This window comes from Marmota flaviventris, chromosome 8, assembly GCF_047511675.1.
Source record: "Marmota flaviventris isolate mMarFla1 chromosome 8, mMarFla1.hap1, whole genome shotgun sequence".
NCBI classification, from domain to species: domain Eukaryota; kingdom Metazoa; phylum Chordata; class Mammalia; order Rodentia; family Sciuridae; genus Marmota; species Marmota flaviventris.
The window spans coordinates 68702823-68728926 of record NC_092505.1 but is presented as its reverse complement, the minus strand read 5'-3'; the positions used below and the strand labels follow the sequence as shown (position 1 = coordinate 68728926).

Here is a 26104-nt window from a genome sequence, read left to right as displayed (position 1 = left end):
TTGATTTTGCAAAAATCTTGAAAGTGACTTTAAAATGTATGCCTTACTTATTTCTGATGTAATGTAAAATTTAAAGTTTTCTTCTAATGTGCTGAAATCTATGTGATATAAGTGTTTCCAAATTTGGACTAAATATTTTTTGATCAGTTTAAAGCAGTATATACTATTTTCCAAAATAGTTAATAGTAGTCTCACACACACACACACACACACACACACACAAAAGCTTATGAGATAACTTCTTAATGCTTTTAGTTATAATCATGTTGCTATAACCCATGATAATCTTATTCACAATGTGTTACTTTTCTTTAGTGACTTTTTCTTATGAACTTGATGAACTTGAACAAGATGCAAGTATCCAAGACTCTTTTTTAATTACTGTTTTCACCAGAGAACAACTGTTGGTAGTGTTATTAACACAGCTTCATGAAATTAATTATTTTTACATTCTATTGTTGACTCCTCCCCTTTGAACTCTGCCTTGCTAGGGCTGTTTCCATTGAGGATGGTATCTGCCCTCAACCCAAAGATGGTACGAATACAAAGTTGACCATTTCTATTGAAGGAGAGATTTCTTTTGCCTTTCTGTCTGTTCTTTATTCTTTAGCTTGAAAACATAGAAATGTTTAAAACATATTTTTTGATAAATTCACTGCCTATAGTATCTTAATAACACTATAAATATCTGATTTCATAAGATGCTGCTTTTATTATGGTGTAGTTGTAGTGCTGAGGACCTGAATGCTTTCAAGGTGAGACAAGGCATGTGGCTATCTTTGAAATGCCTTCATTTATATGTTTTTATCTTATCTACAAAGCTCTTTCATGTACATGAATTCATTTTGTTAGAGAAGTGTTCTTCATTTGCTCAGGCTTAGCTGTGGTTCACACTCTGCAGTTTGGGAATATCTCTTTCGTAAGATTTTTACCTAAATCATGCAACAGATAACACTTCCCACACAGTAAATGAGATTACAGTTAAGTCTTAACATGAGATTGAAGACACTTTAGTTACAATTAATTTAACAACAAGCAGGGTGGGACTTGTCAGTTCCCCAAGGAACTCAAAGGATCAGGGTAATGCCACATTTTCCATTTTGTAAAATATCTATTTAAGAAGATAAATAAATCATGAAGAAGACAAAACAATAACATACCTCAGAAAGCTGTGTAATACCTATCTCATTAACTGCTGTTAAAGGAAACTCAAGAACTGGATGTCACTTTATCTGTCTCTTTCCTTCTATTGCCTTGCCCTTCTCTCTCCACCTCAGTCCCTATTCAGGGACTCATCAAGACCACCAGACCAGGACATGTCTTCCCACCACATCCAACAATCCTTTCTGCTTTCACTCTTCCATGGTTAACATTATTTCCCAGACCCTTCCCCTTCACTCATTAATCTATTAATAAAATTCCCAGCATGGGTCAGACACTGTCATGGTGAAGAATTCAAAGTCCTGCCTTTGTGGAACTTATTTTTCTAATAAGGGAGAAAGTCATTAAACAAATAAAAAGATAAATATGCAATATAATATCAGGTGATGGAAACTCACTGAAGAAAAATAATACAGGTGAGAGAGAGAATAACAAAGGTTCCTGCCAGTGGCGCTGTTTTCACCCCATGCCCCACTCTCTCACCAAGCAGCCAGCCACACGCCTCTTCAGCTCTCAGGCTTTGTGTACTACAGACTTGTTGATCCCTCAGCTTTTGCTAGTCTTTCCTCTGACATCTCCTTGGTGCATCCTGTGCCAAAAACTGATCGCTGTGCCAAAATTGCCAAAAATTGCAACACTCACCATATGTGGCACCGATACCTCCTGTCCTCTTCTTTGTAACTGGACTGGCATTTACCATTATCTGTTATGCAAAATGCTTTACTTAATCATCTTGTCTCTTGTCTGATCCCCCCACTAGAATGGACACTGCCTGAATATAGGGAGCATTATCTGTTTTTCTTTCCCCTGCTGGATTCCCAATATCTAGATCAGTAACTGATAACACACAGAATAAAAAGTAAAAAAGCAAGTCATGAAGACATGGGTGGTACTGGTGGTATGGTGGGGATGGTGTGTGTAGTGGAGACCAGGTAGGAACAAAGAAAAAGACTTAGGTTCACATTGCTCTCCTTACCTGTGTTCATAGAATTTAAATTACTTAACATGATAGGACATTTTGGGCTTTGTATTTATTTGGTATCTCTTGGGGTGCTGGAAGCCAAGGTGTAGTCCCTTTGGCTCCAGGGGACTGGAGAAGGGATGAGCAGTGGAGATGAGGTCACCAAAGACATTGGGGTAAAGTCATCTGGCCAGTCTTCTAGGGCTTTGGGAGCTACAGCAAGGAAACCAAATTCTTTTCTAAGAATGAGAAGCCATTGGGGGATTGAGAGCAGGAGAATGGCATAATAAAACTTGTCCTTCAGATGGACTACTCAGCTTTTTAAGTTCGTGGAGGACAAAATAGATCACTTTTAGGCCTGCCATTGTGTCCCTGGAAAGAGATGTGGTGAGTTGGCCAGAGTGGTAGCTGCAGAGGCAGGAGGACAGGTTCCACGTGTGAAGGCTGATTCACGAGACAGGCTGTGGGTTGAGTGCAGGCTGAGAAAGGAGGAGAGAGATTCAGCATGATTCCCAAGGCTAGGGTCTGAGTTACTGAGTGGTGGTGCTATTTATTAAGTTAGGGAAGTGTGAATGTTGCTTGGATCCTTTGCTCTCTTGATTTCTGTAACCCTCTGTGTCTTAACTCTCCCTGGGTAACTTATTCTTTCCTGCCTACTCTCAATTCCTCAATGGACTTATTAAAATTTCAGGGGGCTAAGCTAGTGAACTTTATTGTGTAAACCATGGTTTTATCGGCATTAAACAACCCTAACTTTTCACCTTTGCTCCAGCTACATACAACTCATCTTCATGAACCTCACATTCAAACATCTTGCTGAAAGTTCAAATTTTCAGTCTTATTTTTATCCACTTAGTCGCAGTCCCTGATCACCTGTCCTCTTCTTATTTGTAACACCATTTTTTTCCAGATTGCTACTTTGTTTTTTTTCTTCATATTTTTATGGGTGCATTATAATTATACATAACAATAGAAGTCACTGTTACATATTCATATGTGCACACAATGGGATAATATAACTCAGTCAGTATCAAGTCTCAGTATCTTCCCTTTTCCTTCCCTCCTCTGTTTTTCTGGTCCCCTTCCTCTAATCTCCTGGTCTGTCTTTCCTCTGGCATCTCCTTGTATGCCTTCTATTTTCATGAGATCCCCTCCACACACCTTTTTTCCCTGGGTTGGCATTTCAACATTGCTTTATATAGTCTTTCATACTCTTTTCCTTATTTTGAGTGTCTCTCTCTCTCTCTCTCATTTTTTTTCCTTTAGTTTCTTCTCTTTCCAGTCCAAGACATTATCACAAACTGATTATTTTTAAAAACAAAATCCTCATAATTAGATGTTCCTTCTAAGAACGATTCCCGAAAGTTCTGCCTACTTACTATCTCAAGTGGGATCTCTTTGTCTGACTTTCAAAATCCTTTTCAGAGTGATTCTAACTTGTTCAGACACAAATATATATATATATATATATATATATATATATACATACACACACACACACACACACACACACACACACACACCAGGAACTGAAGCCAGGAGTGCTTAACCACTAAGCCACATCCCCAACCCTTTTAAAATATTTTATTCAGAGGCAGGTTCTCATTAAGTTGCTTATGGCCTCTCTGCATTCCTGAAGCTGGCTTTGAACTCATGATCTTCCTTCTTCAGCCTCCTGAGCCCCTGGGATTACAAGCATGCACCATGTACCTGGCTTAATACTTCTTAAGGAACATCCTCTGCTACAATTTAAAGGCTGTCTTTAGAATTCCCTGGATTCACCATACACACACTTACTTCAACATCATTGCTCATGCAAAGGTTCCGTCTGGTATGCCCTCTTCCCTCTTTCTTTCTTAAAAGTTCCACACATTTTTTTAAGATAAACATAAGTCTGGGCTGGGGTTGTGGCTCAGTGGTACAGCACTTGCCTAACATGTGTGAGGCACTGGATTTGATTCTCAGCACCGCATATAAATAAATAAATGAAATAAAGGTCCACCGACAACTAAAAATAAAATTTTAAAAAGATAAACATAAATCCTATTTTTTCTTTAGCCCATATTGATTTCTTCCTTCTGAACAACTATTAACAGTGAGTTGCAGACCATTTACTGGCATTAGCTAAACACATTGATAGCTAAGCATCTTATCTATGTAACTCAGATAAATAAGACTGATTCCCCATAGCAACCTTGATTCTTGCCATGTCACATCAATGCAGAATTCAAAACTTGGTTGCATATCCCCACACACACACACACACAAAAATTCAATTGTACAAAATATTACTTAAGATCATGCTGGAAAATGGAGGAAATGAATATATATAGCAAAAATCAATTTAAAATTACCATTAAGCATCTATTTTTTAGCTTTCCACTGTGAGTGCCTCACTTCTGCACACTTTCCCCATCAAGCCTCCCTGTCTGGAGCTCTGGGGATTTCTGCTTCTGGGATTACCTATTCCCCTCATCTCCTATGTGAGGTCGTTAGTTCTCCCCTTTCCATCACAAAGCAATTTTACATTCTCACTTTCCATTCTCATTCTGAATCACCCAATAAAGGCTGAATCTGCCTGCTTTAGAACTATAGTAGGTAGATTTTAAAACACACTTTTCATCACACAAAAATTATTTTCATTCTATCACAAATCAATCATCCCATTAATCCTGTAACAACTTTAAAAGTAGGGGATATTATTATTCTTACTTCATGTGTGTGTGTGTGTGTGTGTGTGTGTGTAAAAGAAGATCAAATTCAGCATGAAGCCCTGAATTTGAAACTGGGTCAGTCTGTCAGAGTGCAAGCTGCCTTCTTTCCATAATATAATGCTACTCGCCATGATTTTATAAAATTGTTCCAATTTTCCTATTCCTTCAGGGCAAAGATCACATACATTACCTTTTTTTTTGTCTCTCAAAATCTCTAACATGTTGTTGTTCAATAAATTTGTTGTGATTAATTGGCTCATGGTAGTTCACATACTGGCCCTTAATATTTAGAACCATTATAAGTCGCTCACAAGATGTCCTTTCTGTCAGGGACGGCTTCACTAATTGCTCTTGTGACTGTCTACAGAGTCTGTTGGAGAGTTGATGAATGACACTGTGGAGGCTGAGTATGCGTAATTTTTCCTCCAAAGCCCTTGGGGCAATTCTGGGATCATGAAGCTTCTGGTACTGTCAGCAACAATCACAGCACTTACAGGCATTTGAAGAGGCAATGGTAGATCATCAGCCAGGAGAGCTGACTGACAGATGGTCTGCTTTTGAAACTGAGGCAACTTCAGTAATCTGAACTCATGTATTGAAGCATCCAGGGCATGTTATTACAATACCAGTACAGTTTTAAAATCGTTTGTATTCATCAATGTTTTTAGCAGCACAATTCACAATAGCTAAGCTATGGGACCAACCAAGTGCCCTTCAACAGATGATTGGATAAAGAAATTGTGATCTATATACACAATGAAAAATTACTCCGCCATAAAGAAGAATAGAATCATGGCATTTACCAGTAAACGGATGGCTCTGGAGACTATCATGCTAAGTAAAATAAGCCAATCTCCCAAAATTAAAAGGTCTAATCTTCTCTCTGATATGTGGATGCTAACATAAAATAAGGGAAGGGGGAAGGAAGAATAAAAGCACATTGGATTAGATAAAGGGGAATGAAGGAAAGGGAAAATAGGAATAGTAAAGAAAGTGGAATGGATGTGACATAACTTTCCTATGTACATATATGAATACACCACAGTGAATCTCCACATCATGTACACCACAAGACTGGGATCCTAATTAGAATATTAGGATCCCAATGCTTGTACAAATATATCAAAATAGAGTCTATTATCAAGTATAACTGAAAAGAACAAATAAAAGTAAAATAAATTAATGTGTATTTAGGGGAATTGCAGATGATTTAGATACTCATTTATGCAGGATGTTTGCTATTCTTTCTCTTTCTTTGGGTTACTTGGTCACCTTTTCACTCTCATTATCTTGTAACACTGAGGCCAAAGTAGGGGACATGTAGTTGCTTTTTGGTTGGTTGGTGGCTTGGTTTTGGTAAACCTAGACATTGGCAACTCATCTTCTCTTGCAGTTGTTCTTTGTTTTTTATAAGCCACGGAAGCCCTGTCAATGATTCTAGAGATGCAGAGTGTGCCCATGCCTTTCTCTGAGCTGCAATGTGCTTCTTTTGAAGGATTCCCCAAAGAGCCAACCAGGCACAACTGGTAATAATGTAGCTCAGTTCTGAGATGGAGACATGGTTGCATCCACTCCTTCATTTACATATCTTTCTTGGACCCCAGAAGATGCTACGCTCTGTTCTAGGGACTACAAATATCTTTCATAATAATTTCCAGAGAATCCATTATCAAACCTTTAAAATCTTTCTGGCAGGGATGATCTAGCTATCAAGTTTTTTTTTTAAATGTGTGCAGATTGGGAGAAATGAAATTCATCCATCTGCTAGTCTGCTGTAGGGCCAGATGAAAGGCAAAACCAAAATGAAACAAAACAAAACAAATAAACAAAAAATGGCCACAGAGGACAAAAGGGCTTAAGTTGTTGGTGCAATCAAAAAGGTTCTATGATTTCTGGCTATTATACAGGTCTAACCTAACCTTTATAACAACACCGTGGATAATCTTTCTTGTTTTAGCAATCTGAGTTTATCTCTTATATTCAGAATAGTAACTGAAGAATGGTTATTATAAAGTACAAAAAAATGAAAATATCAGTAAGAAAAAAGTAAACACTGCTTCATTTCAGGATCAGAAAATGTACAATGTCAACTTGGAGCATGAAGTCCACCAAGGTGAATTAAAGCATGTGTATGTATAGTAGGAGTCAGTACCTTTACCACTCCAAACTGAGTCTCATCTCATTAATTCTACTCAGTTCTTCAAATTTGGATTTTTCTCAAATTGAGTTTTCTTCAAACTTATTACTTGCTGTCCCAACCATCTGTTGTGGTCTGGCAACTGATTTTCCCAGTTACCGTCCAGAGTGATCCCCTAAGATATTTAGTCTGTTATAGCTGCTTCTTATATCTCAAGTTGTGACATAACATGAATGGCCTACTTAGCTTTTTGATATAATGTTCGGCAATCTGATCCCATTTTTATTTTTATTGATTCTATTAAGCACAGATCAGACTGTATCACTCCAGATGCATTAATTCCCATTCTGGGGAGGTATAAAGCTCATATGTCAAATTTTTGCTTGGAGTAAAGTTCACCTGCCAATTTATCACACAGCAGTGCACAGGAGTTTTTAATTGGACTTAAGCAAACAACAGGGTTATACAGGGCACCTTCAGTAACAGCAGAACTACAGCAACATTTACTCACACAGATTCTCCTAACAGAGTCTGACATACTTACAAGAGGTGCTGTAGGATAATTTCTTCTTCCTTCCTATCTGGGATTAACTGGGGCAATTTTGAACTTTACAGACAAGTTTGGAAATGCTTGAGAGAAAGCAGGTCAAAATATCAAGTATTCTTTAAAAAAGAGGGAAGAACATGTGCTTTTAACACAGAAGATAGTATATAACAGGGATTTTCTGTTGGCTGGAGGTAAGGCTCATGGGAGGGGTCAGTGGTAAGGTTACAACCACCTTCATATTCCCAGGGTGATAAGCTTGGACATGGAAGTAAGACTCTCTTTTCTAGAAGGCAGAAAGTAGAGGAGGCCTTAACAAGATGATCTGATGATAATTATGGGACCCTATATTAGCTAGAACAAGAATCAGTAACTGAGAAGAAAAGAAGTAAATTTCATAGACCAGATTTAGGGTGGATAGGGGAGAAACAAGCTAAAGGGAAGTTAACTGTATCTAGGCAAGGTTTTTTGTTTTGTTTTGTTTTGTGGTGCTGGAGATTAAACCCAAGGTCTTGTGCATGTGAGGCAAGGACTCTACCAACTGAGCTATATCCCCAGCCCAACACAAGGAGTTTTTGATGAGTTGGTCTTTAAAAATTTTTTAAATTGACATTTAATATTTGTATTTATTTATAGGGAACAGTATCACAATTTAATCCATGTACATAATGTATAGCGACCAAATTAAGCTAGTCAGCATTGCCATCTCTTCAAATATTAACACTCCTTTGTATTGGGAGTCTCCAAACTTCGTTCCTCTAGTTAGTTTGAAATGTATAATTATTGTAGACTATAGTTGCCCTATTGTTTCATATAACCTTAGAACTTCTTCACTCCCATGTTTTAATGCCCATTATCCACCCCCTCCCTACCCTCCCCCCACTTCCTAGCCTCTAGTGATCTCTGTTTCACTCTCCTCTTCTATGTGATCAACTTTTTTAGTTTCCACAAATGAGTGAGAACATGCGGTATTTGTCTTTCTGGGTCTGGTTTGTTGTACATAAGAGTGTCCCCCTTACCCCCCAACCTGGTTCCAACTATGTTGTTGCAACTGACAGAATTTCATCCTTTCATGGATGAATAATATCCTTTTGTGCATGTAGACCACATTTTTAAGATGGGTTGCTCTTTTAAAATTACTGAAGATTCTTGGCTTGTGATGTCCATCTACAGAACTTTGCAAGGTTGCCTAAACCAAAATCATTACTATTACACTTACTGTATGTTTGTGTGCTTCTCCTCACCCGAGCGGAAGGGATTGCTTGAATTGATATAGGGGACATCTATGCAGGTGAAAAATAAAGGGAAAAAGTCATAAAAGAAATAGGGGTTGAATAGCTAGGACTCCGAGTGCTCAACTCCTGGCAGTGTGACTTCAGCAACTTTTATTTTCCTCATCTGTAAAATGGGGATGAAAATAGTGCTTGCCTCTTAGATTATTAGGAGGATTTGATGAGATGATACATGGGAAGTACAGTTCCTGAGTTTTGTGATGGAGGAATGATTAATTTCACTAAAACATACCTGTGCATGTGTACACACCTACATACACACCCTATAGTATCAGAACAATTCAGTTTTACACGGTCACAGATAATAAGTCTGGATCATATTAGTTGTCCTGAAATGGGGGAGAGAATGGTCGCTGTGTTAATAAGACAGTAAAACGTAATAAAAGAGGTTCGCTGAAGTGCAAGAGAATCCCACACCAAATGCTCCAAAGGTCTGACTGGGAGGCTAACTAGGGTGTTTTGAAGAGGATTAAGATGTCTTTTTAAAAAACTGCTCATTATTTTCATGACAGTTTTTTAATCTCTAGAAAATGCCCGAAGCTTTAACTGAATCCCAGTTGGAAACTTCCACATCTCCAAATGATGTGCAAGGTCTTAGCAAGAACATGCTCATCACATGGACTGTGGAAATGAATGGCCAGCATTGGCTTAAAGGCCAAGCATAAATTAATGTAAAAAAGGAGAAATGCCAAGGAAGTGACACCAAGAATCTATATGACCAGCAGCAACTGAAGATAGAACAAATGAGCTCAGCAGCTCATGACTCATTTGAGAGTGTGTTAAATGTGAGGCACGGTGGATAACAGGGAGCTAGACATTAAACATGATCAGAAAACAAGGATAATCCCACTGGGGAGAGAAGCAACAAAAGAAGAATACAGTTCTTAAAAACAGCTCTAATAGACCACAGGCCTTGGTGTTAAAGTTATAAGAAAAATCATTCAACCGAGAATTGGGTGGAAGAGGAGAAGGAAGAAATAATCCATCAATCTGTTATAACACTGAGCCATAGCAGGGAGGTGATTTTGGAGGAGTGATCATTTGGCTGAAATAATCAGCAATGGTAAAATTAAATATAAATCTGAAAAGTAATCAATACTATCATTTCAGTTGAAATCATAAACTGTTGGTGCAAGAGCCATAGTGAGGTGTTGCTCAGAACTTGGAAGAGAGGGAAATCAGGTACCCTGACATGAAACAAACAGACAAACAAAGTCACCTTTCAGCCAGGTGCAGTAACACTTGCCTATAATCTCAGAGGCTCAGGAGGCTAAGACAGGAGGATTTCAAATTCAAAGCCAGCATCACCAAAAAAGTGAGGCACTTAGCAATTCAGTGAGACCCTGTCTCTAAATAAAATACAAAATAGGGCAGGCGATGTGGCTCAGTGGTCAAGTGCCCCTGAGTTCAATCCCTAGTACCAAAAAAAAAAAAAAAAGAAAGAAAAAAAAATCTTTCAAAGGGCAGACTTATAGACACTACTGACTGCATGATAAAGGGAAAAAAATGTGCCAATCAATCCGAATGGAGTTATTCTCCAGACAAGGTGACACCAATACTGGGGCACAGGCAGGCGTGGGAAAAAGGCGCCCTGAGACAGTGCCCTGTTGGCTACAGTTGCTTTGGTAACGTCATCACTCTCATCCCTTTTGGAAAAGTACATAACAGGCTATTTTAGATGGAAGCCTTTTAAGTATTCAAATACCATCAGAGAGTAACTGGGCAGCCCATGAAAGTTGGCATAAAGGAAAGAATGTATAGCTTAAATCAATATGCGCTGCCCAGTTGAATGAAGGCTGTATTTATCTTTTAAATGGCTAAACTGTCATTATGCTATCATACATCATGAGTTGGGATAATGCAAAATCATCCCTGTGAATTGGACTTTCTTTGGTATGCTGAACATATCTTATTTCTGAGGCTTTTAAACCTAAAAATAAAGACATGGATTCCAACCCAGTAAATTCACCAAAATAATAAATACGGCTTTGGAGGGTAGGAGGAGTGTGTTCTGTGCTATAGATAATTTTTCTTCCTAAGTGGCAACCTCCTGTTAGCACTGAGTGCCTTCCTTCTTCAAATTTAACAGGCAGCAAGTAGAACACCCCTCCATGCACTCCAAGGAAGATAGGTGTTAAGAAGAACCTCTCTCTCTCTCTCTCTCTCTCTCTCTCTCTCTAAATTTCTGAGTTTAAGAAAGTATAAACTGTCACGAGCCATCCATGGGTTGGGTGTGGACTATGTTGCTCATCACAGCTTAGTGAAGGGATAAATCTGGCATTGGGAACTTCCTGTAGCACCCTCCCCCCACAGAGATTGCCCACCTGATGCAGGTGAACTTCCTGCTCAAGCTCTGCCCAAAATCCCACACAGCAGCTGAGATGGGTGTGACCTGCCAAGATTTCAATCAACCTGCTGACTATAAGACATCACAAAGTAAGACTCCACCCTTGAAACCTTATCCCTGCCTTTGATGCACCCCTTTAAATAAACCTTTGATCCACCTTTCCTTTGTCTAGTTCAGCACCCATGTGGACTAGATTTATCAAGAGCTTCACTTTTGTTAATATATTTCTATTTGTGTTTTGTTCTTCACTAATTATCTGAGACTTTAAGTTTTAGGGTGGCTTACATCCTCTGGGCAGGAGGAAGACCCCCCCAATAAGACAATGGGCATAGCCCCCATTAATAGATAAGCTTTCCAAAGTAATTACTTCCTAGTTGAATCATTCTACCTACAGACAGAGAAATCAATGCACATCTGGATAATGTATGTTTATCCAAATTAATTAGATGTCATGATTTTGAAAGCAAGACTTCCTGCTAAGATCACAGAGACATAAATAAATCATATACCACACACATACCCACAACTAAACTAAAAACTTCAGAAATGCTACATAAAAAGACAACAATATTTTTAATATACATGTCACAGCTAATTCATGAAAAAGCACTTGCTGAAATCTCTGTGCAAAGGTCAGAGGATGACAAAGTACTGGCAACATGAAAAATACACAGAGACTTGAAAGATTCTGTAATGCAAGGGATGACTTGTAATGTTCACAGGTATCACTACACCTTTGCTTAGAAGCGGTGGCCTTTTTTACAATACTAGTGGCAGTGTTGTCCTCTTCTCTAGCCTCTGACTAAGACTTGACTCTTTTCCTTTTGCAATACTTGGTGTTTACTTTCTAACCATCCCATATATGGTTTTTCTTATTGTCAATATCACTTCTAGTCCTTTCCTAAATCCCTTCCAGTGGCTTCTTAAGACAATCACAATTTTCAGATGACATGATGTAGTGCCTGGGAACAATGGGGACAGGGAGGGAATATGGATAAATGAGACTAATATGGGCCTAACACTGTTGGAACCTGGAGAATGGGCACACGGGAGTTAACAGAGCTGTCTGTAATTTTCTACAATGGAAAATTCTAAAACTAAGATGTTCATGAGAGTCATATCATGTACCCTGTGACAATGATGTTGGTGAAATTAGGCTAGTCAGAAGAAATAATATGTTCAATAATATGTTCCTAACTGGCTCAAGTGTAAGTGAAACCTAACCCATAATTCTAAATAGCATCTTGAGGTACCTTACCTAAAGACATGCACAATGATGCCAGGCTCTTTTATAAATACTCTTGACTTATGTCAAAAATAGCAACCATCTAGGCTACTGTAGCTATTTTCACTAGGTTAAAGTTTAGCTGTAAGCTTCTTAGCAATTGAGGTAAAGAGAAAGATACAGCAATAAAATTTATGCTCCAACAAAATAATATACCAAATAGATCTTTCCTGGCATTAAATTCTAATGTGTAAAGACATGTTAGTGTTTTATCATCACACATACGGTGCTATATAACAATAGACAATATCTTACACATGGCTTCACGTGGAGTGCTTCTCATATGGTCAGCCCTTGAATGGATTCTCCCCACACACCCTCAGCTCAGTGAAGCCACAACACCTCTACACTAGGCAGGACATGTGGCTCTTTGATATCAACCATCAGGGTAGAATCTGGACACACTCTTTAGAGGAGCAAATGGAAATCATGCCCATGTTTCTTGAATGGACTTCTCTCATCAGGACTTTTGGTAGTGGTCTAATTTAAATCAATTTAGAATTATACTTGCTGGAATTACAGAAAGGTATGGTTTGGATTTGGGGGTAGGAAGTTTTGAGATAACCTTCAAGTTATATACATTTATACATTCAAATGTATATTAAAACTCTAATTGCTAGAGATGTTAAACATTTTTCATACATTTGTTGACCAACTGCATTTCTAGCAATTAGAGAAATGCAAATTAAAACTGCACTGATATTTTACCTCACTCCAATCAGAAGGGCAATTATCAAGATCCAATACAAGTAACAATAAATGTTGGCAAGGATGTGGGGGAAAGGGTACACATAGATTACTGATGGGACTGTGAATTGGTGCAATCACTCTGGAAAGCAGTATGGAGATTCCTCAAAAAAACTAGGATTAGAACCACCATATGACCCAGTTATATCATTCCTCAGTATATAGCCAAAGGAATTAAAATCAGCATACTACAGTGACAGAACCATATCAATGTTCATAGCAGCTCAATTCACAATAGCTAAGTTATAGAACCAACCTAGGTGTCCTTCAACAGAAATATGGATAAAGAAATTGTGGTATAAAGAAATGTGGTATACACACAATGGAATACTACTCAGCCATAAAGAAGAATGACTTTATGACATTTGCCAGTAAATGAATGGATCTGGAGACACTCAAGCTAAGTGAAATAAACCAAGCCTCCAAAACCAAAGATTGAATGTTCCCTGATGTGGTTGCTAACCCATAACAAGGTTAGGGGAACAGAAGTTAATTGGACTACTAGGAAAAAGGGGAATGAAAGGAAGAGAGGGGAATAAGAATAGTAAAGACAGTGGAATGAATCTGACATAACTTTCCTATGGATATATATGAATATACCACAGTGAATCAACATCGTGTACATCCACAAAACTAGGACCCTGGTTAGAAAAGAATATACTCCATGGTTGTATAAATATGTCAAAATAGTTTCGACTGTCATATGTGACTAAAAAGAACAAATTTTTAAAAACCTATCTCACTATGATAATTGAAACGAAAGGAGGTCAGGGACAAGGGGGTCAGGAGGCCTAAGTTCCAGTTATCTCTACTAGATACACAGCCTTGGGAAAGTGACAAACAACTCTTCTTAGTTTTACTTCTTCTTCAAAAAATTAGATTACTCAACTAAAAGTTTTGGTGACTTTGAGGCACTAATGATCCTGCTCATTTTTATAAATGTAAAAAAAATTCAGGTGTTATTTAGTCACTAAATTTTATCTCACCAGGATTATATCTGGATCACTGTCGCTGGTCTGAATTTCACTCAACACCTTACATTCCTGTGTGAGGTTGAGACTCTGTTTCCTTTTCATTTCCCCGGAAGAGGCCTATTGTAAAGTATTAACAGAAAAAAGTACAAAGATTAGGATCAAGCAATGACACATTAAACCACCTTCACTCATGATTCATGACATCCCTCGGATATACAACAGAGACTCAATTTCTGATCTTTGTCCTTAAAATGTATATAATTTAAAAAAACACATGTAAAGTTCACTAACAATACACAATAAAAAAGAATGTCACAAGGCAAATCAGGTAAATATGAGTCACACAGACCATAGAGCTCAAAAGTGAATCAAAGTTGCTACAGTATTTTGCCAAGGCCTGCATGAATACACTGAATAACATCTTGTGTGGATGTACATTGTTTTTCAAACTTAGGTAGATGTTGCTAAGACAAATGAGATAGGCATTTATTTAAAAGTATCTACGATAGTTTTCTCTGACTAGATATAGCTATTAATCAATGGTTACTATCACATGGAATGTCTGTAGTCATTGTGTGACACTGAAAAAGTATTTTCATACTTGAAAAGGTTGGAAACTTATGATGCAGGAAAAGGTCTCCCTTAATTAGAATGGCTAGAGGTTGACTCTCAGCTTCTTGGGGTGGGGTGGGGGGATGTGTTTGATTAGTATCTGAGTCTTCAGCACCTGGTTCAGAGAAAATGATTAATATGTTTGTTGAGTGAAGGGAACTTACAAACAGCCTTGGGGAAAAATTCGGAGGAATTACAAGGTGCAGATATAGGAAACAATAAGCATATTATTTTTATTGAAAGTTCTATTTTCATGAAATAGGGAGAAAGTCATTTCAGATAAATAAAGTGGAACCTTCTGAGAAAAGCAAGGGTGTGATAAAAACAATCCTCCAGGAAGAACAATAAGCTAATTAATGACTTGTCTTTTTTTCTGTATTTTTACTGGTACATTATAATTATACATAATTGCAGGATTCGTTGTTACATTTTTGCCCATGCACATGAATGACTCCTCTTAATAGACCTGAACTGTAATACATAAAAGCCCAAATATTAACTAATTCCAGAATCATTTTTATCAAACTTTTGAAGCACTTGGCAAGATTTACTTGGAGCACATATGTCTTCCTAATGCCATGCTGCTTAGACTCATACAGGAATTAAGTTTCATTTCCTGCACCTCCTCTGTCTGTTAGGGGCAATACCTAGTGTGTTTATTGGACAGGAGATGAGCAAGTAATCCTCAAATAATCCAAAATTGCTTCAATTGCAGTTTAACCTGATAAAATTAGCATAAGTACTTATAAAGAATTTCATGGCCTCCTTATTTGTCCACCTCACTGCTTGATTTTCATAAGTATAGACTGTCTTCTGAAGTGACATCGGCTTACCTTCCCAAGAATTGATATGCAAACAGTTTCTTCATCTCCCATTTACTAATCAATGCTCTCTAATCTGGTTTCCAACCTCTTCATCAACAACAATTTTTTCCTGAAATCATTCTTATTGCTTCTAAGTCATTAAGCCAAACAGCCCTGGTCTTTGGCCAGCTGAGTTGGTTCTCGAAAGGATTTAGCCCATTGGACCACCTCTCCTTGAACGATTTTTCCCCTCTTGGCTTCAATGATATAACAAATTCCTAATTCCTTTACTGCTCAGGTGATTCCCCCAAAACCATCTGCGCACAACTGTCCCCCAGTCCCCAAGTTTCTGACTAGTCCTTCTTTCTTCTTCCCCTTCAACCCTGCTCACACGCAGATACTTGTGTATCTGAGTACCTTATAAGTTCAGGCCTTCTAGTAAAACCTCAGCTCTGACATCCAGATTCAAATATGTGACGTCTCAAACCGTGTAAGCTGAATTCATGCTCCTGTCTACAAGCCTTCAAGGATCCCTATTTTGATGGATGTGATTACTACCCAAGCAGGTCAAAGAGCTAAAAAAAATCTGTGATCATTCCTGCCGTATTCCTCTGCTTCACCTTCTATACCCAATGTATCACCAAGATGGGGGGCAGTGTAACCCACCACCATTGTTTTAGTCAGCTTTTTCACTGCTGTGACTGAAAGATCTGATCAGAACAATTGTAGAGGAGGAAAAGTTCATTTGAGGGCTCATAGTTTCAGAGGTCTCAGTCCATAGACAGCTGGCTCCATTCCTCAGAGCCCAAAATGAGGCAGGACATCATGGTGGAAGAAATTGATAGAGGGAAGGAGCTCACATAATGATCAGGAAGCAGAGAGAGACTCACCAGACACAAATTTATATACATCAAGGGCACACCAACCAGGGACCACCTCTTCTAGTCACAACCTATCTGCCTTTAGTTACCACTCAGTTAATCCCCATCAGGGTATTAATTCACCAATTGGATTAAGGCTCTTATAATCCAGTCACTTGTCCTCTAAACCTTCTTGCATTGTCTCACCCACGAGCTTTTCGGGGAACATTTCACATACAAAGCATAACAACCATCGTCCTAGGCTGTGCTACCTTTATTTCTCTATTAAAGCCTCCTAGCTGCTCTGCCCTAATGACTCTTATTAAGCATAAATTTTAAGCAGAATACCATGCACTGGTTGTCAATCTCTTGCGAGTACTCTAAACACTTTCCATTTTGGAATTTCCAAAGGAAACAATGCAGTCAAGTTCTAGATGGAAAAAAAATGTCTTACTCACGGAGAAAGAAGAGAGCAAAATTAGCTTCAGTAGTGTGCATCATTCCCCTGTGCCAGTAGGAACCCTGGTAGCCAAGGCAGGGAAATTGCCTACACAAATTCCTTTCTTGCTGCAGTAGCCCCTTCTCCTCCCCAAGAAAGACAAATGTAGTAGTGGGGTTGATCTTGTGAAACAAACACTTAAACAGAGAGCATACATTGGGCTTGCAACAGAGAAGGATATTCCCACACAAGGAGATAAGACTAGAGCACACTGTGTGGGCTCTTTATCTCTTGGTAAGGAAATGCCCCAGGCTTAAGGTCCATTATTAGGTGGCCAAGCAGGGGTCAAAAGACTGCATGGCATGAGAGTGCTTTTCTCAACACCTCTGCTCTCTAATAACCTTACTTCCTAACTGAGCCAAAGCAAACTTTTCTAAAGGAAAATATGGTCACACCACTCCCCTGCATGAAGCTTCCCCATGGCCTCCCACTGCTTTGGGAATCGATGCAAATCTTCTTTCTCAAGGCCCACAGGACTTGTATGGTTTCAGTTATTCCCTACACATCCCCTTTCCATCTCTCTGTCCTGCCACTGCATGTCTTAACACTTGGTATTCATCATGGTGTCCCTCTTTAACAAATGCTGTTTGCATTGTTTGGAAATGTTCTTCCTCTTTTGATACCAATTTAATTGGAATTCAATCCTAAAATCTTAGGAATCATTTTTTTTTTTTTTTTTCTGGGAAGCTATCACTCTCCTGTCAGATACAGTTGAATCCCCCATTATTAGCACTTGTGCTATTGTGTCCTAAAAACTGCCACAAATAGGTATGGTGGCACATGCCTCTAGTCCCAGCTACTTGGGAGGCTGAGGTAAGAGGATCACTTGAGCCCAGCAGTTTGAGGCCAGGCTGGGACTTTATCTTGGGGGAGGTTAGTGGTGGGGGGGCGGGGATTCTGCTGCCACAGTTGCAATTTACATTTGTAATTCAAATAATTACTGAATTATTTGTCTTTATCATCAGACTGTGTTTGATGAGAGTCAGAACTATATGTGGCTTTGTTTACAGTTGAATCCCCTTCCAAGGTGATACACTGAGTAGAACATAATAACATCACATGTGTGTATAAATAAATACATAAAGGTACACAAAGTGTGTATATAAATATACATGTATATACACTGTGGAAATGTATTTACTTTGTGTAGTTTTACATATGTGTATATATATATATACACACACATACTAGACTAAGTTAATCCCTCTATCTAAAGTCCAAAGTGTGTTGTTTTAATACTTGGGCAAACTCTCTACTTCTCAATCTATTATGTGTTTTTAAAACATACAACATGTATACAAAATAAGCTCCCAAATACAAAGATCTTGAAATGCACAGCTAATGAGTTTTTCTGGAATTCAAGGTTAAAGGAGATACGATTAAACCACCTTTTCTATTATAAACATGCAGTACTTTGAACACAGCAAGGACTGAGTAAATACCTACTGACTGTATGAACCCACATATTCAAATATGACAGATAATTCAGAGTCACAGAAAAAATAAAATTCTATAGATAAACAAGTTCAGCTTGGCTCCTATAGTTTCAAGAAAGATGAAGGACCAAAAATTCCAAATTACAGGGAAATGGATTTCAAATATTTTAAGAGGATGAGCTACTCAAAAAGAGAATAAGAAAAGACTTCTTCAGGGGGTAAAGATTTTCAAAAAGAGTCTGAACACTATTTGCCAAAAGACAGAACAAAGGAATGTGTGAGATAGTAAAGTAACTATTGTTCAAAAATAATTCCTTTTGAAAGAACCATGCCCAAAATATCTTGTCTCCCACCGTGCTTAATGCTGTGTCTACCCAGGGCAGAAGCTCAGTAGATATTTTCTTATCAGATAAATTTACACTGTTTTCAGAGAGCCTACCGCAATTTGTGTGAACCTATGGCAATTCATGTATCTGCCATGGTGGCCCATAGCTGCCCTTTATGGGTGAATTTAAATTCTGGAAATAGTTAAAAGGCATTAGAAGCCAAAAATGATAAACAAGGTAGATAACCTAGACAATAAATTTTGGCTTATGAAAGATACAAAATGAAAATGAGTAAGATAATGTTTATAATCTTTCAGCACTGAAAGATCACAGGGTAAATGCCTATTTGATTGTAGGCATTATTATTATTATAAACAGAATCTTAGGGGAAATTCTCAAAAATGAATTAAATAATAGTAACATTGTAAGAATGAATGTATTGTGATTATTCTAAAAGAAACAAGCTCATGTGAAAACAGAGGAATTCTGGGGAGGTACAATTGTTAAAATCAGTAGCAACACAGTTGTAAATTGACCTTATATCCCTCTCTCCCTCCCTCCCTTCCCCCTCCCTCCTTTCCTCTCTTCCCTCCCTCCCTCCCTCCCTCCCTACTTTTCCCTCCCTCCTTCCCTCCCTTCCTTCCTTCCTACCTTCCTTCCTTTCAGATTGAACTCAGGGGCATTCTACCACAGAGCTGCATTCCAGCTCTTTGAAAAATTTTTGATACAGAGTCTCTCTGGGTTGCCCAGGTTGGCCTCAAACCTGTAATCCTCCTTCCTCAGTTCTTCAAGTTGCTGGGATTATAGGTACATGCTATTGTACCTGGTAATACTGCATTTCCTAGAACCTAGACTACAGGAGTAACAACCTATATGTTTTAGCTAAGCATTTTTCCTATAATGTTTTGAATGCAAAATCCTAAAACTTAAGGTTTGTTCTATATGAATATTTCTTTCTTAAATAGAGATCTATAATCCTTTGCCCACCCAGGCATTCTTTGGGGGCCTCCACTTGGCTGAGTTCTCCAGACACTGTGCTGATATTAACAACCTGACTTTTCTCCCAAAACAGAAAATACAGGAGGGAAAAAAATAGAAATTGGGACCCTGTCCAGAAATCACAGATTGCAATGTATATCCTATAATTAGAGTGCTTTAAAAAAATGTGAAAATGAAGCAAAAACCTTTAGCTAATGCTATTTCCAGAACAAGTGAATTGTTATCCATTTTATGAATAAGAAAAAAGAAAAAAATACCTGAGGTCTCTCAGCTAATTGGATGTTTTCTGGCACCATATGTCTCTGCTGTAGGGGTTTCATCTTCTTTTGCACAGACTTTTTCATAATTTTATAATCCGAAACATACTCTACATCAGAGTCTGTATGTTCTGTGTTTCTTTTTTGGCTTCTTTGACCGACTGAAAGCTCAATGGGTGAAAGAGATTCATGCTTCAAATCAACACCTGAAGGTCTGATTTTCTGAGTTTTGGTATTTTCCTTGAAGAACAAAAAGCATGTTTTTATTTTTTTGGTAGCCAGCTTCTTTATAATCAATTGCCATTTCCCTAATATTACAGTAGGTGATATTTCTTGTGGCTAACAAAACATTTAAAAATCAAAGGCTTAGTCAACTTTAGCAGGTGTACACTGCTGTAATAACTCATTAAGAATTTGATTCAGAAATAGCTGCAGAGCAGGGCTGAACCAAGAGGTCTGATTTTGAGGCTGCAGAAGACCTCCGATTGAGAGCATACTACATTCTGTCTTTCTCCCACAAAGATTTACTTGTTGTTGGCTCCCTGGTGCATGCAAGACGGTCCCCATCCCTATTCCATCTCACATCCTGCTTCTTGCACCTTCCTGGCTGTGGCTTCAACCAATGGAGGACACACTTGCTGAGAGAACTAGTCTATATGTGCCTGCTCCTGAGAGTTTGTTCTCTCCTATAAGAAGCCAAAAGTAACTAGTAGAAGACTAAAGAGTGTAGCACGAGGGACACTGTAGAGTTTCTAAGCGTATCATTACCCACTACTGCTCAGTGAACCCTCTCCTCAACATTGGGAGGGCTCAAGTAAGTGTTCAGCTCTTATTTTCCTTCATATAAACCACCCACACTTAGTAAAGTCGCATTACAGTTGTATATACTACTTTGTTTATATTTAGGTAAAATCTTAAGGCATGAGAGTATATTATTATTGTAGGTTTTTATTAATATTTTGCCAACACATTAGGAACTTATTTCTCATGGCCAGTCACTGGCAAATGATTTTTCCTGTTCTCCACTTCAGGAAAATCCTGTTCCTGATCTAACTCTCAGACTATGATGATAATTTAGTATAAGTAAAGTCAGTAGATTCTGAGCCTGGTTGTGCAATTTAGCTATGTAGTGATTTTAAGAAAATTCCTATAAGAGGAACTGTATTGTGAGTTTGTATTAAAACACTCTATCAGTTCCTGACTCCTTGATACAGAAGCAGAAGAAGCAAATAAAGAAAACAGAAAGAAAAAAAAAAAAGACACTCTGCAACAAGTTTCCAGTTTTTAACTTGAATAGTGAAGAAACCAAAGACATAAATATTTACATATATCTATCTATCTATTTAAAGGTTGGCTGGGGCTTCTCAATCTCATCACCTGCCTGTTTAGAAGTATTAATAATTAAAATTGCAAAGAGTTTTTTTGTATATTTGTGTGTGTGTGTGGCTGATAAGACTAAGAGGCTCTAAGACTTTATAAATATTTTTCTTAAAGAAGCTCTAAGGTTCAAAACGTTCTCTGAATTTTAAATTTTAGATAATAGACATTTGAGAAATATGATACTATATGACATTTATCAAATACAAGAAAGAATGTAGGAATTGTATATACAATATATACAACAAATTTCTAAACAAATGTACATCCATGGACTGAATCTCTCTCTCTTCTCCTCCTCCCTCCCCCATCTCTCTCTCTCTCTCTCTCTCTCTCTCTCTCTCTCTCTCTCTCTCTCCCACATGCACACGTACACACACAATCTTGGAAAGAAATACATTAAAATATTTTAAATGGTCATCATGCTCAGGCAGTAAAATTATTGGTGACTTAAATTTTGTTTATGTTTTATTTTGTAAGTTTCTCCTAATAAACAGATATCAATCTTTAAAAAAAACACAAACAATGGCATTAAATCTAAGTGCTTCACTCTCTGAATCTCATATAACATTTGGCCCTTGATAAGACTCATCTTTCACATGGAAAATATGACAAAAAGTGGCTCTCACCTACTTTAAGTACTCACCTTAAGTGTTGAAGTAAGGCAGGTGGGAGTGAACTCAGCAATCCTACTCGCTGGTATAAATCTAAGCTTTTATGGGGGAAAAATCAATAAGACAGATTTAAATAAAAATAACTTTCAATTGGCTTATTATAGTAATTCAGTATTTCTTATTTGTGAAAGAAGTGTCAAGATACACACCCCACGTGTAACACTTTAGATGTACTGCAACGCTGTCCTGATTAGTAATGACTATTATAAAACAATCAGATGGTTTGTTCAAACATTGAAGGTTAAATGTCTTGTGAGTAACTTTGGGGTGTCTGTGTGATACTCTCCCTCTGTCCAGCCTCTGCATCCCTTGTCTTCCCTTTGTTGAGGCCCTCTGTTCCCCACCTGTAGGACCCAGGGTCTGTAGTGACTCCTGACCTCTGACAGCGGCTCTCTCTGGCTCAGAGATCTGGATCTGAGATTCAATGGACTCCGAGGGTAAACTCACTCTACCTGTTTTCCTACTAACAGAAATGCTGCTGTATCTTCAGCATCCATTGTTAGCCCTGTACTCTGAAGCACAGCGAGGGAACAGGCAGGTAGTTGCCCTCTCCAAAAAAGGAACTCCCTTTAAATATTTGGATGTGATCAAGATCGTTTAGGAGTAGTGCAGACCCTGCCCTCTGGGCCCAGGTCTTCTGCTCTTGTGAGATTCTAGTTAGGTGTCTGCTTGTACTTCCTTTCTGACATGCCCCTTGTCCTTTCCTGGGCCACAAACTTCATCGTGGTGTCCAGCTCCATGTCCGGATTCTCCAGGAGAGACCATTTACCTCACTCTTGTAAGTACCTTACCTCATAAATTGGAGTCCCAGTTCTAATTAAGATTTGGATATGCTCTGTTGAAAAATTTTCTGATGCAGTTTGCCTGTATAGATTTTGAAATAGTGTCTTTTTCTGTGTTCTTAGATTCAAATGCCTCTAAGTGGTACCTTACACCTGCAGGTAGCTTCAAGGCAATACTTCCAAACTGAATTCATTATATCACCTCTGCATATGCACTCACCCCAATCAGTACTTCCTAATTTGACTTCCCTCTCGATTAACAGCATCACCAAACACTGAGACAACCACACTAGAGGCCCCAGTTTGTCTTGGTTCATCAAGACAACACCCCATACCTAATCAGTGAATTTCTGCACTTAAGTCTTTTATAAATTCAAAATCTTTCAGTAACCTCAAGTCAACACCCTTTCTAAAGGCCTATCCCCTCTTTTCCTGCTTCCAGTTCAGTGATTTCTCTAGCCCCATGCCACAACCATTTTATATACCATGTTATTCCTTTCATTAAAATAAAGAGGATGAGAGAGAAGATGGAGAATGGCAGAGAAGAGCAACATTCTCAAAATTGGATGCATATTATTAGAATCAACTGATACGCCTTTAAAAAAGAAAAACGATGCCATGTCCTTACAATCAGAAACTTTCATTTAATTATGTGGGGTGGGGCCTGGCTTAGTCCTTTCACATGTTCTCCAAAGGATTCTAATGTACAGTTGGGATGGAGTACCACAAGTCTGGAGGGTAGAGACTCACTCTATGGTACAAGGAATGGCATACACAGTCAGTGCAGGGTTACTGAGTGGAACTAACAGCACCTGGCACAACACACGAACTGTTTTCAAACAGTTGCAGGTGGGCTTTTGAAATCCTCTTCTGAATCATCCCCCACCCACCTCCACCAAGTTGCCCTCATGCACTGAAGGCCCAATTACATTTTTACAGCCCACTTTCATGCTGTCCTGCTTCTGAATAATCCATTTCCTCGTCCTGGGATGGCCTTAGCAAGCCTGTCCTTTTGTCAAATTCCACTCGCCCTTTCAATCTCAGTTTAAAAATTATCCACACCAAATACTTACCCCAATTGCCCAATTAACTGTTTATCATCTATGCCCTCATGCCATTGTTCCTTTTTAGATGTTTATGTAGATAACATATTTACATTGGGACAACATACATTTTAAAAGTACATTAAAAAGAAATTTCCTTACCACTGTGTTTTGCATTTACCCAGCTCATAGTCCACCAACACATAACCACTGCTACCACTTTCTAGTTTATCTTTCCAGAGATTTGTTTATACATTATATACTTATATGTGTACTTACATGTAAATTTCCCCATTTTGGGGGTAGGGAAAAATTATAGTGTATTATGTACACAGTCCACACCCTACTTTTTCACTTAAAGATATTTCCTAGCATTCTTTCTCTTTTAGTACTTATAGAGCTTCTTCATCCCTTTGTTATGGTTTAGATATAAGGTGTCCTCCCAAAACTCAAGTGTGAGACAATGCAAGAGAGTCAGAGGTGAAATGATTGGGCTATGAGAGCCTTAACACAATCAGTGAACTAATCCACTTGAATGGATTAGCTGGGTGGTAATGATAGATTACATTTTCCTTTTTTTATTTTTCCTAATGACTATACATTTTTATTCCACTGTCTGATCAGATAATATGATACTTCTCAGTGTTTACCAGTACTAAAACTTATGTTTAAGTGGTCTAAATGAGAACCTTTAAGTTATAAAACCCAAATGGATTTAGCACAAAGCCCAGATATTAGTAGTAAAAACATATTTGCATACTTAACTAAATAATGCAGCAGAATGGAAGACAACAGACCAAAGCAAAATACAAAAAAAAAAAAAGTTTTTTTTTAATTGAAACACCTTCTGTTGACATAGGACATAGGAATACATATATAATTAGTGCACTAAAATAAATTTGCATGTTAAGTGTAGTATATGAAGTTGACCTTAATAAAAAAAAAGTTAAAAAGTTTACCTAAAAATTTGTTCTTTGATTCCAATTAGAAATGGAGTTTTCATCTAAATATATTTCTGCTAATAGATGATGATATTCAGGATTGGTTTGGGGGTTGGCCTATAATTTTTAACGTGCAGTTTTTTTTTTTAAATCACATTTTTAAATTTGAGGAATACATTTTTACATCTTTGATTGCATTTTGCAAAATAGAAATCTGTCAACAGTTAATCTACTTCAAATTCTGTCTCAGTTACTTAATGAGTAGCTGTTTACTAATGATAGTGTCTTTTTTTATCATCATCATCATCTTTTCAAATATCAAAAAAGAATAATTACCCTGGAAATTTTGCAAATATCACTGTTATTTTTAAATGACTGTCATAAACTCTTTCGACAAAACTATTACATTTCTTTACAGGTTCAAAAAGACCTGTAAATCTCAAACTGAATCAGTGAAAGCTGCATAAAATGAACTGTCTCTGGAGCAGGAAAAACTGAGGAATCCTTTAGCCAGGAATGAAAGGGAAATATCTGTGGTGAACGATTTAGAGAAAGAGGCAGAAATCCGGATTTTGAAATTGCAGCTCTAGAGATCTTTGTTCAGTCCATGTGGTGTAGATCCAGGAATCTGCTTTTCTACAAACATGTGAAGTTGTTCTTAAACAGATGGTCCAATAATCTTAGATTCACAGCCTTGGAGATTCTCCTTTCTAATTCTATACCCATGCTGTGTGGGACTATAGAGAGAATACTTCTGTGTTTCTGCAGTTAGTACTTTCTGATTCCATTTTACTGAACTTGAGACCTGGGCTAAAAGGAATGGATCCTGGAACTTAATGTATGACTGATTATCAGTGAGACAGCACCTGGGGGACTTCCCTGGGGACAGTGGTCTCTGGAGGGTGTGCTTACATTCTAAGGGAGGGATAGGATCTGGGACCATAGAGATGCACCTTTGCTGTAAAGCTGCAGAAGCTGGTCTTATCTCACCCTGGAAAAACTTATTTTTACTCCATATAATAAGAGTAAAAGCCCAGGCTCCTTCCAAAGAGCAAAATAGTGTGAGGACTGCCACTGTCCTATATAAATGCCCAGATTCAATTTTCTTTTTCTTTCAGAATTCCTTGCCTATAATACAAACTCCAGTGCATATGCAGGAGAACATCTGGTTTTACTTCCATGCATCCTTCACCCTAGAGGTAAGAACTAGAGTAAAGGGGAATCCACATAATTGTGTACTATAATTAAATAACAATCTGCCCTCCTCCATTATTCTCACATTTGCATTCAAAATAATACTAATAACCATAGATATTTTTAAAATAATAGCTTA

The 26104-nt window shown here is 38.0% G+C and overlaps 1 protein-coding gene across 1 annotated transcript in view; it reads right to left on the bottom strand.

The window, feature by feature from the left end:
• The window catches only part of Morc1 (MORC family CW-type zinc finger 1), a 149807-nt gene that overhangs the window by 26550 nt on the left and 97153 nt on the right, over positions 1-26104 (bottom strand). The window contains exons 18-21 of the mRNA XM_027943185.3: positions 25045-25056; positions 21978-22027; positions 19955-20194; positions 14175-14279 (exon numbers count right to left, since the gene is read on the bottom strand). Of these exons, the coding sequence (XP_027798986.2) occupies positions 14175-14279; positions 19955-20194; positions 21978-22027; positions 25045-25056 (407 nt within the window). The remainder of the gene's footprint in view (positions 1-14174; positions 14280-19954; positions 20195-21977; positions 22028-25044; positions 25057-26104) is intronic.